A 10840-nucleotide genomic window follows, 5' to 3' on the forward strand; every position below is an offset into this window, starting at 1 on the left:
CTACCGGCTTAGCCACTATTATATCTGCACGCCTTGCTATACCATGAACAACTTACTTGGTGGTATGGTGTTGTACAACTTGTTTACGCTGGTCGCAATTTGGGGGAATATTATCAGGAATATATTTGACAATAATTCAAGTAAATAGCATGCTATCTTAGCATGTAGCCTAGCCCTAGCCTAGCCTAGCCCGGTCTTTTCAAATGCTAATGCTATCCTAGCATAGCCCATGTATTTTTAAATGCTAGGCTAATGCTACTGTAGCCCGGACTAATTCTATGCTATTGCCATCACTATTCCTCACGTTGTGAGATTTTTCAGACGGTGATAAAACTTGAGGCTAAATCCATGCGGATGGGCGACAGCGATCTTGTCTGATTTAAATGTGACGTTGGTTTGATAGCTAGCCAACAGCAAGCAATTCAATATTTGTGATCCCTCACTAACTTTTCTTTTTGGTGCTTATCCGTGGCACATACTTGCATTATCAAACATTGCATGCAGTTCCGGCTGGCCGCTAATTGCGGTATCCCTTCGAGACCAACGATGGATATGAGCTAACCAGTTGTAACTATTTGTCCTGGGAGCATAAAATCAAGCAATATTTGCTCCATCACACAGAAAATGCAGTCTATTGAAATTTCAGTCTTCGGGCTGACGAAAACTTTCGATAAATGCAAGGATGAAGCCGTGGACCTCGCACACATGAGTGGTTTGTACGGTTCACGCTCTAAATCAAGATCTACTCAAGTGATTATCACCCAACCCCGCATTCTGATTTGAAATGTTATCTTAATCTAAACCAATTACGAATATTTTTGTGTTGACCATTTTCAATTATTATATAATAACATGTACAGCCAGAATGAGACTAGCGCCTGTATCACATTGACCTCTCCTTGAAATATTCCCGTTGTCCCCATCAGTACCAGTCCATTGATACTTCTAAGCCTTTTGGTAAAACATTATACGGTACTTACACCGTTACATTATGTATGGAACTCCCTTTACTGAGTTCTATGAAGCTCATTTATACCGAGTGCTTTGTCATCAATAGATTCGGTTTTTGGCTTTCGTTTGCAAGGTCTTTAGTCAGCTACTTCGTGTAAGAATTCGAACAAATCATGGAAATGAGCTTCTACAATCGCCTCATACCTACAAGAAATTAGTCTATTACTATGGCGTTGCCAAGATCTTGTTGGCCTATATTTATTGCTGATTGGTAGAAAATTATCATTGAAGCATCTCAAAATTCTACGAGATGACTGCAAAATTTAACTTTTCGTCGGGTGTCAATTATGCGCATTTGGAGTTCCCAGCGGTCAGAGGACGCGTTCCAGAAGACCATCGAGGAAGCCGTAGCAGTGGACAAAGCTGGAAAATACGCGGAAGCAGTGGATTTGTATGCGCTGGGTATCGAGAAAATGATGGCGCATCTTGCGCGTACGTAGAACTGGATAAAGCGACATGACCTACTCATTACGAGACATTTGTGTTCTCTGTGAGCTTAGAGATACCTGACGATGATGCAAAGGCTATTATGCGCGGTAAGATAAACGAGTATATGATGCGCGCTGAGTACTTGAAGGACTGGACTGCAAAGCAGGCGCGAAAAGAAACTCAGGTCGGCTGTCAACATATGCTCACGAGTTTTATGTTATAATCAAAGTTTTGATATATCGCGTTGAAAGATTTCATCTGCAGCTACCACGAGCATTAAAAATGCTCGCGTTGCGAGTGAACGACAGGTCAAAGGACCAAAATGATGAAATTTGCTGAAAATTGACGGTTTCATGTTTTGTTTGTTGCAGAAAGCAGGGTACTCGAAACAGCATGCGCAGCTTGCTCATACGATATTAGACGATGTCCTTGACCACTCGCCTGGCGTACATTGGATGGATATTGCCGGGCTGGAAGTTGCGAAGCAGATTTTGCAGGTTTGAAGGCATAGCCGTATACTTATTGGCCAAATGAAATATGACTGAGTGATTTTCACCTTCGAGTAGGAGGCCGTCATTTTGCCTACAATGCGTCCGGATTTATTCACAGGCTTACGAGCGCCGCCTCGAGGGGTGCTGTTGTTCGGACCACCCGGCACAGGTATCAAATCTTAATTTTGTCTGATTGATAGTACGTGGTATGTGAATGCTGCCTTTCATTTGACGTTTGAAGGAAAAACATTGCTCGCCAAAGCTGTTGCTACAGAGGCCAAGGCAACCTTTTTCAAGTATGTGCAAGTTATTGTGGATAGTAAGTGTGTAATGTTGACAGATATTTTATATAGTATTTCTGCGTCGTCCTTAACATCAAAATGGGTTGGAGAAGGTGAGAAATTGGTCAGAGCACTATTCGACATGGCTCGTGAATTGCAGCCATCTGTTGTATTCATGGACGAGATGGATGCTTTACTGTCGACAAGGTCAGCATCTGAGAATGATGCTAGTAGAAGAATCAAGAACCAGGTTCGAGATGTAACTTTTCTGTGTGATGATGATGAGTTGAGGCTTTTCTGCTGAACAGTTCTTTACTGAGCTGGATGGAGCTGCTTCATCACAAGACGATCGAATTCTTGTCATGGGAGCAACAAATCTTCCGCAGGAACTCGACGAGGCTATAATTCGGCGTTTGGAAAAGCGCATCTATGGTAATTTTATTCAAGAATCGATATAAACTGCTGCTTTACCGAATTCTAACGGAGACGACGTGATACCTGTCAGTGCCCCTACCAGGTCCTTCATCTCGTGAAGGACTTATCCGACATTTACTTCGTAGCCAAAAATCCTCGTTATCGTCAAACGACTTTAGGTACATCGTGAAGGCAACAGAAGGATACTCAGGAAGCGATCTTAAGGCTGTTTGCAAGGACGCTGCATTAGGCCCAATTCGTGAGCTTGGAGAAAAGGTAGCAGACGTGAAGGCTGAAGATGTGCGAGGTATTATTGCATCCGACTTTAGGGTGGCACTGACGCGTGTCCGTCCAAGCGTATCTGCCAGAACGATCGATGATCTAATTGCGTGGAACGAGCGATTTGGAGTGTCTGCAGTGTGACGATTCGGGCTATATTTGTTTCTTCCGCTCATAAATCATTAAGTACGACTCTGAGACGCCGATGAGCTGTGGCATTGTCTCCTGGACGTGCAGATCTTGAATTTCATACCACTGTTCAGTCGCCTATGACAGACCAAGGTAAATTAAGCAGAATCCGTTAGTGTATTTGCCAAGCTCGCGAAAACATTGAAGCTGAGTACTCTATTTTGAACATGAACGCGATAGCTGCCCTCCGTCAAAGGATTTGTTTGTAGAGCAGCCTTTTGACCGGTTGTCACTGGGCTGTCATGGCAAATATTGGCAACTAAGTTATACCTAACGCAAAACATTAGTCTTATAAGAGCGCTACGAATGTCAGAAAACGTACTTAGTGCAGGGTAGACGGACACGCGTGATTTTTTCAATCAAGTCGGCCTTTTCAACACAATCCTATTGCAATCAAGCGAGGTATTTTTTTAAGATTGAGTAACTTCAAACGCACAGACTTAAGAAAGGCGTACCTTGGTCGATTGATCGAGCTTAAGCAGAATAGCCCGCAGATCTGAAGTTGTTTTCGTGCGAAGTGATTCCTTGGATGGAAGACTCTGGTCCAGCTTTAAAAAATCTCGCAGCTCCAGATTCTTGACAGGAAAGTTTACGATTGTTGAATTCTTCTCAGTGAAGAAGTTGTTTCGTGTGAAGCGCTTAACGTGAAAGATTAAATATGCGGGTAACGAGTCAATTCGATAAGTTTTTTTCAAGCGGTGAGAACCTTGCAGAATATGGGTTACGTGGGAACCATCATACTTTTCGAGCACTGTGAACAGCGGAATCTAACCAGCATCATAAGTTAACCTTGCCAAATAGCAAGAACGACAATTAAACTACGCTGACCTGAGGTATGATGTTTCCACCCTGAGAATCTTTAAACAGTGGCATTGACGGTAAGTCCAGCGCCAACATCCTTACAGTAAATATGACAGTGAGTGGCACATAAATCAAGCAAGATGATTGTCCTATGCGCCGTACAAAAATGGTGAGATTGATGTGGAGACAGCCGATTCATGATCTGCTAGATCTGTCGTTGCAACCTTCGTTTCATCATTCGTTGTGACCTCAATGAAACCCTGAAAACACTTATGTATGATGCTGCTTCCTGGCTTATGCGATCCACCAAGACCCTACGAAAATACCCACAGTTCCTGTAGGTAAAGGTTTCTAAGTCAATCATTACGCTACAATTGCGGACCTTATGCAGCTCATTCAGCAGCCACGCCAAGAGTTCGACACTTTCATTTTGTATTCCGACATGAAATCGTTTTTTGCTGCTCACAGAAATCTCCTGCACTAGCTCATGTGGACTGATCTGCATGAAGTCACCAACAATCCGCATAAGCAATTACGATGTCAAACATAACTAACAAGCGTACAGTATTTTTAAAGTTGTGTGGGCTCCACATCTTGCGCAATAGCTCTCCAAAGCGAAGCACAAGCTTGGACTTGATTTTGCCCATTTTGTTGACCAGAAAAAAGTCTCGCAGTGGTGGTACATGAGCCAACGCCTGTACCACTACGTTGATGTAATCTGTGTGCTTCAAATTATTGAGGCCAATGAAACCGGGCAAGTATGATACCCCAAAAGCGTCTTGAGCTAAAATACGATTCTGGTCCAGCTGAGCAATTTCTGCGGCCTCAAAGCTTGGACGTAGTGCATCTTGTACAGGCTTTAAGGTGTTATCCACAACTTCATAGTTGTCTGGCAGGCAGTAAATGCGGTCTGTTTGCAAATTAATAAACACATGATGGCTGCTTTGCACCGAATGCGTGAACGCGTGCGTGTTGTGGCCGCGGCCTTGAAAATATTTGCCGCATACGAGGCATGCGTAGACGTTTTGGTCCGACAAACTGATACTACAAACCTTTTCGAAGTCAAAGTCGAGCAGTTGATGATTTATTGTGTCCAGGTACGGACATTTACGACGTTTCTGCCCCAAGTTCGCGACCTCGACAGCGTCAGCCTTGCGCTTCATCAGGTTTGATTGATAATGTTTTGTTTGTACTGGATGAAATTTGCTGATAAAAACGAAGGTGCAATCATACATATTTTTTTTTTATTTTTGCCCCCCTTCGTGAGATTTACATTGCATAAAAGACAAATTTAGGTACCTGATTATCAAGTCAACGATTGGAAATCGCACCTAATTAAATTCTCAAGCTTGCGGTCAAGATTTCGTGAACACTGTCCAATCCTCCCACGTCAAACCTTTTAAGACGATGATGATCCGACGCTCTATCGCTTTGACTCGCAGCGCTACTAAAGCTACTCGTGCGTTCAGCGCCGCTACCAACTCCTCAAATGAAGCAAAATTTGAGTTTTCAATGCCATTTGAGCTACACCGTACGTCGCCCTATTGATTATATAAAACACTGTTTTAAGAACGATTTCAAGCCCGAAAATGATTCTTTGCAGGCCTGGAGCAGGGTCCACCCGAGTTTGCTGTGACGAATCGTGAAGAAATGCTGGATTATTATAATCTCATGTACACGATGCGTCGCATGGAGATCACGAATGACAATGAGTACAAGGCGAGAACAATTCGTGGTTTCTGCCACTTGTATGACGGTCAGGAAGCCGTTGCGACAGGTGTGGAAGCTGCTCTTGACCGCAATGACTCGTGGATTACTTCGTACCGAAACCATTGCATTATGCTCGCCCGTGGTGGTACAGTTAAAGATATTCTAGCTGAGCTGTTCGGCATGGCATCTGGTGCCACTGGTGGCAAGGGGGGCTCCATGCACTTTTACAATAAAAAGGCTAACTTTTATGGTGGCCAAGGAATTGTTGGTGCTCAAGTACCCGTTGGCGCGGGTCTAGCTTTTGCTAGCAAGTACAACCACAAGGGCGATGGCCCGATGCCATGCGCTATCACCATGTTTGGTGACGGTGCCGCAAATCAGGGCCAAGTCTTTGAAGCTGCTAATATGGCTGCTTTATGGAAGCTTCCCGTAATTTTCTGCATCGAAAACAACCAGTACGGTATGGGCACCTCTACTAAGCGTTCGTCTAATAATACGGATTACTACACTCTGGGTAACAAGATTCCTGGTATCAAGTGTGACGGTAATGACGTACTTGCTGTGCGAGAGTGCACAAAATTCATGAAGAAGTGGTGTGGCGAGGGAAATGGACCGATCTTTGTCGAGATGAATACTTACCGTTATCATGGCCACTCCATGTCGGACCCTGGTGTGACGTATCGTAACCGCGATGAAATTTCGCAAATGCGCGCCTCACGAGACCCAATAGAGATGGTAAAGAAGCGTATGATCGAAGCTGAACTCGCCACAGCAGACGAGATCAAGGAAATAGAGAAGAAGGTGCGTGCCGAAGTTGTCAAGGCAACCAAGGATGCCAAGGCCGCAGGCAAGCCCCATGAGAGTGCGGCTTTCACGGACGTGTACACGGACGGCAAGGGCAACAATGCGTACCCGCCGTTTATTCGATTCCCTGACTACACTAAAAGTTTGTACAAAGGTAAACCTATGCAGTAATTGTGAAAACAACAAGAGGGGCGCAGATACGGCTGAATTTTTTCTGGTAAATTGCCTTTACGAGCGTTAAATGGTGCTGCATAACGCCGTGCGCTACTATATTAACTAAAGACAGCTGTGAGGATTGTCTTGTGCGCTGCATAGTGTAGAAATCTGATCTCAAAATACATTGTCCCAAACTTGCATTTAGTTGGGTACCAGAGTAGGACCTTAGGCCCTTTTACTTCGAAAAGTACAATGCATCCTCGTTACGAGTCACGAATTCATGAGTAGATTCTATGTCACTTAGAATACATACCAAAGGCAGATGTATTCGCTGTGGTTGGACCGGCAGCTTCAGCAGTGGAGGTTAGCACTTGTTTGCAGTTTGCTGTGAAGCGTTTTTTGTACTCAAACGCTTGCGCAGACTATGGTAACGAGATCTGTGTAATTTCTAAGTTTCAAGCTAGAACAAAATTCTGCTTTTAGAATGCCCTCGACACGTTTTTGGTGAGACGTTGGTCGGGGAATTAAAATTACAAAACAGTGCGCAGTGGGTAACTCGTAAAGAGCCACGTTCTTTAAAAGCTGTGCACTTTTCAGCCACACCTGTCGTATTGAGAAGTAAGGTTTTGTGACAACTAAAGTTGCTCACATGGGTGCCCGGCATTCAATCGTCCAGATGCATACAATAAAGTGATATCGGTATCATCGATATCATAAATTTTGTGTAATGGTGTTACACTAACAGCAACAAGATAGTTATCATGATCAAACGACCCACAAAGCCCACAACACCGACATACGGAAGGCGTCTATTGAAGACCAACTTTAATTCACGCTAATAGACTCCCTGCACTCCACCGGAGCTCGAAGGCTGACCGAGGGCGCATACGATTTCTAGAAGAATCGAATCATACTGCACCTCGTGAGGACAGAGGATAGCACTTATCTGGGCACAGAAAACAAGGGAGTCTGTCGTAAATCTCGACTATTCATTCAGGCTTTTGTCACTCCATAAGAATTTTGTAGGTTGAGGATCCTCGTGTTTCCTACCCGACACGCGACTAACAGAGACAGAAGATAGAGGCAACACATCGATTCTGGAGGTAGACACTTTTCGAAATTGACGCACCAAGTAGTCAAATTTAATCTAGCGTTGTATGCATATCGTGTCTGGTGTCTCCAAGACCCAGACCCCCCCGCTCTATTGGATTCTTCACGATCGACAGCGATTGCGCTGCACTGTCCAAAGAAAACGCGTATACATCCTATGCTATACGTGGCCTTAGTAAAGCTATACCTTGATCCCGCCCGACTTAATCAGCCATTCATACCCGAAGTGCTGTGTTGAAGGCGAATGAGCTGTACTAAGCATCGATTTGAAAGTTAGTTGAGTGAACATATCAAAATCACAACTTGAGAAGGTATCGGCCGCACGGAAGACTCTTTAAATGATGCCAAACCAATTACGCTCTCGAAAGTAGGGTTGTCCTCTGCGGAATCTGCTTGATGAGCATGGGGAGACCCACACTCATGTGAGGCGGATAGTGAATCCGTGACTTTATCAGGGCTAGATTCAGAACTTGCTTCAGTACATGAGTATTCTGCACTCCAGGATCTTACGCCTTTTCTTGTCTTATATACCTGGGAGAAGAGATAGGGTCGCGCAGCACAATGCGTGCAGGGATTAGGCCTACTTTATGCCCTATATTTGGCCGGAACCGGTATCAGCAGGCTCATGGTGATGATTAGGCTATTTACAGGAAAATTTGAGGCGTGAATCGTAACCTTGAGGGCATCTTTGTGCTTGTTATTTCGCAAGCTATAACATTAATCGAGCCTTAAGTGGGAGGCGTGCTTCGCTGAAGCTTGCTTGGAAAGCCGTAGAACCAGAAGGGCAACGTGATTTCAATAAAGGCTCAAATTGAGCTGCTGCTGATCTAGAAATTTTAAGGAATGTTATCTGCAGGATCGAAGAGCGCTCTCGACGTTAATTTTGAAGGCAAATTTAGCTTTCAATGTAAACAGAAGTTACACATAGGTGTATAAGGGCTCCACGGCGCAGCGGCAGGCGACGTACAATTGCTTATATTCATTCACGATAGGTTTGGTCGAAAGCAACTTTATTGCAAGTCGTTGCGATCCGGATCGGTAAGTCCGACTCACTGGACTCATTCGTAATGAGCTAATATTATTCGAGAGGTTTTGACTGATGTCCGTGACACTACCCACCTCAGTGACAATTACTGAGTGCCCGACTCGTACAGAGATAAAAATGGTAGAGAATACCTGATTCTTTCGGAGACTATTGTACAGAGTATGGCTAGACTGGTTATGTTTCGGTAAAGGCGCTTGCGTTGGTTCAGGGCCCAAAACGTCACCTTGACCATTCTTATCGGTAAACACCTCGCTCGATTCATCCGATACACCAGCTTCAGACAAACTCGAAATTCACTATCACGGCCTAGAATACCGCCTCTCCACTCCCAACACCGTTTAACATCCATGTTAAAGAGGTCAGTAAGGGGTTGCGCAATGTCGGTGCAATTTGCCCTGTATGTCTGCAAGAAGTTGGCCTTATCATATGACTTCAATAAATCTTTTGAAAAAGCGACACTCGTTAATCTATCTTGGTTTTTGATCTTCGCGGAGCCTGTCCACAGACCATTTCCAATGAAGCATTCCGCAAGGAAGATCTTGTCGGCGCAAAAGACATATTTGTCTGGGTCGACAAACAATTTTTGTGTGCATACACCTCAACAATGTCCACAGATGTTTATTAAGTTTGTTCTCATCCGATTTTCTTGCTCGATAAGCCTCTGATTTGCTATGTTAAAAGGTATGCACAAGCAAGAAGCGACCACAACACTAGCGTCAACAAAGTCTGATTGGCGTTGCTGCATTAGCCGGTCCCGGATCACCCACACCTAAACGATCAGACTTTAGTACGTTCTCTGTTGATATGTCGCTCATGAGCAGTTGTACTATGCATCACTTGGTCAAAACACAAATTTGTAAATAGGATGAAAGGGACCCGGAATGTCCCTGCAAGTATCGTTCCACTCTGCGCTCTCGTGTTCCTTGAGTATAGACTTGTACATGACGGACGAAGAGCTCAACTCATTCTTCGGTACTAACAGTATTTGCTCAGTGACTTCATGACTTCAATTTGTTTTGCAAATTCTGGCGCACATACCCCAGTGAAAGTCCTTCTCTATAGAAATGGCAACGTGGGACAGGATGCGGAAAAGGAGACTGACATTTCTTCGTCACTGCGTTCAGTATGTAAACTTGTGCGTCGCAATCCTGTGAGGCGTTGATGATTCGCACGTTTCCCGGCATTGCCGACTCAGCTGTACCGTTATACCATGTCGTTAATAGCGCATTTTTGGCAGCATCAGGGCCTGTCCTTCTACTCGCATCTAAAAGTCACATATCTTCATCGGGATCATTTGGAGACCATAGTCTTCAGTCGCTTCGGCATGGCCTTTTTAAAAAAATGATTTGCGCCTCTAAAAGCCATCAGAAATGAACTCTATAGACCGCATTATACGGTCGCATATTCCTAGGAAGTATCTATAGACCGTGGCTCTCGACCACTTCTGCCTGCCAAGTTTTGATCAGAGCTCTCTGCAATTTGCAGCTACTTATAGCCCCCTTTAAGGCGGTTCTTCGTACGACCAAAAGAGCTTTTGCGTTGCAATAGATTTACTCTTATGACCCGGCAAGTGATAAATGCGTATCATCTGACGCTTTCGACTTCCTGCCGATCCATGACTTCTGAATTCGATTCGGGACATACTCAGATTAGATCTTATATCAAAGCCAACTCTGTGAAAGTCTGTATTAAGACTTAAATTTCTACCCCCTTAACGAGTGCCCCCGTCGGAGACGCGCGAATATCGTATCCGCACTAGGTTTCAATAATGTTATCGCACATCAGTAACGGTTTAGAAACGGTGATGAGCCCCATGATATTATTCGCCACTCTTGGATCGAACAGGCTAACGACCCACATATTTTGTTATGAGATCTAACTCTCTAAATGAAAGCCGCCGTCTTTAAGCATGAGTATCCCTGACCATGGGTTGTGTCTTGTGAAGGGGTTTGCTTAACGATCATGAGCGGCTAACATTGGAACCTTTGAACTGAGAAGGTAGAGAAAACAAAAGATAGATGTTCTGTACTCCCAATGTCAAAACACCTGCGAAGATCTTGACTGCAGCGGGGCTGCCGTAGCTTTGCGCTTTGAGGAAGCGTAAGTTAGGTCACCGACAT

General features: G+C 44.4%; 3 protein-coding genes across 3 annotated transcripts; 2 read left to right on the forward strand and 1 right to left on the reverse strand.

Annotated features, from left to right (window-relative positions):
* Positions 1–1298: 1298 nt before the first annotated feature.
* On the forward strand, positions 1299–3049 carry PHALS_04866 (spastin and fidgetin-like protein; the record flags this gene model as incomplete). Its single annotated transcript, XM_024718720.1, has 9 exons — positions 1299–1443; positions 1512–1624; positions 1692–1748; positions 1812–1937; positions 2007–2100; positions 2173–2227; positions 2285–2462; positions 2521–2644; positions 2718–3049. 9 exons carry the CDS (start codon positions 1299–1301, stop codon positions 3047–3049), a joined length of 1224 nt encoding a protein of 407 aa, XP_024584091.1.
* Positions 3050–3192: 143 nt separating this feature from the next.
* Positions 3193–5058, reverse strand: PHALS_04867 (u4 tri-snrnp-associated; the record flags this gene model as incomplete). The annotated part of the gene is made up of 7 exons (XM_024718721.1): positions 3193–3364; positions 3417–3478; positions 3550–3861; positions 3923–3992; positions 4058–4209; positions 4278–4394; positions 4459–5058. The coding sequence occupies 7 exons, from the start codon at positions 5056–5058 to the stop codon at positions 3193–3195; spliced, it is 1485 nt and encodes a 494-aa protein (XP_024584092.1).
* Positions 5059–5305: 247 nt separating this feature from the next.
* Positions 5306–8812, forward strand: PHALS_04868 (pyruvate dehydrogenase (acetyl-transferring) e1 alpha subunit; the record flags this gene model as incomplete). Its single annotated transcript, XM_024718722.1, has 4 exons — positions 5306–5426; positions 5499–6563; positions 8668–8713; positions 8800–8812. 4 exons carry the CDS (start codon positions 5306–5308, stop codon positions 8810–8812), a joined length of 1245 nt encoding a protein of 414 aa, XP_024584093.1.
* Between the last annotated feature and the right edge of the window lie 2028 nt (positions 8813–10840).

Source organism: Plasmopara halstedii (genome assembly GCF_900000015.1).
Source record: "Plasmopara halstedii genome assembly, contig: Scaffold_2695, whole genome shotgun sequence".
NCBI classification, from domain to species: Eukaryota; Oomycota; class Peronosporomycetes; order Peronosporales; family Peronosporaceae; genus Plasmopara; species Plasmopara halstedii.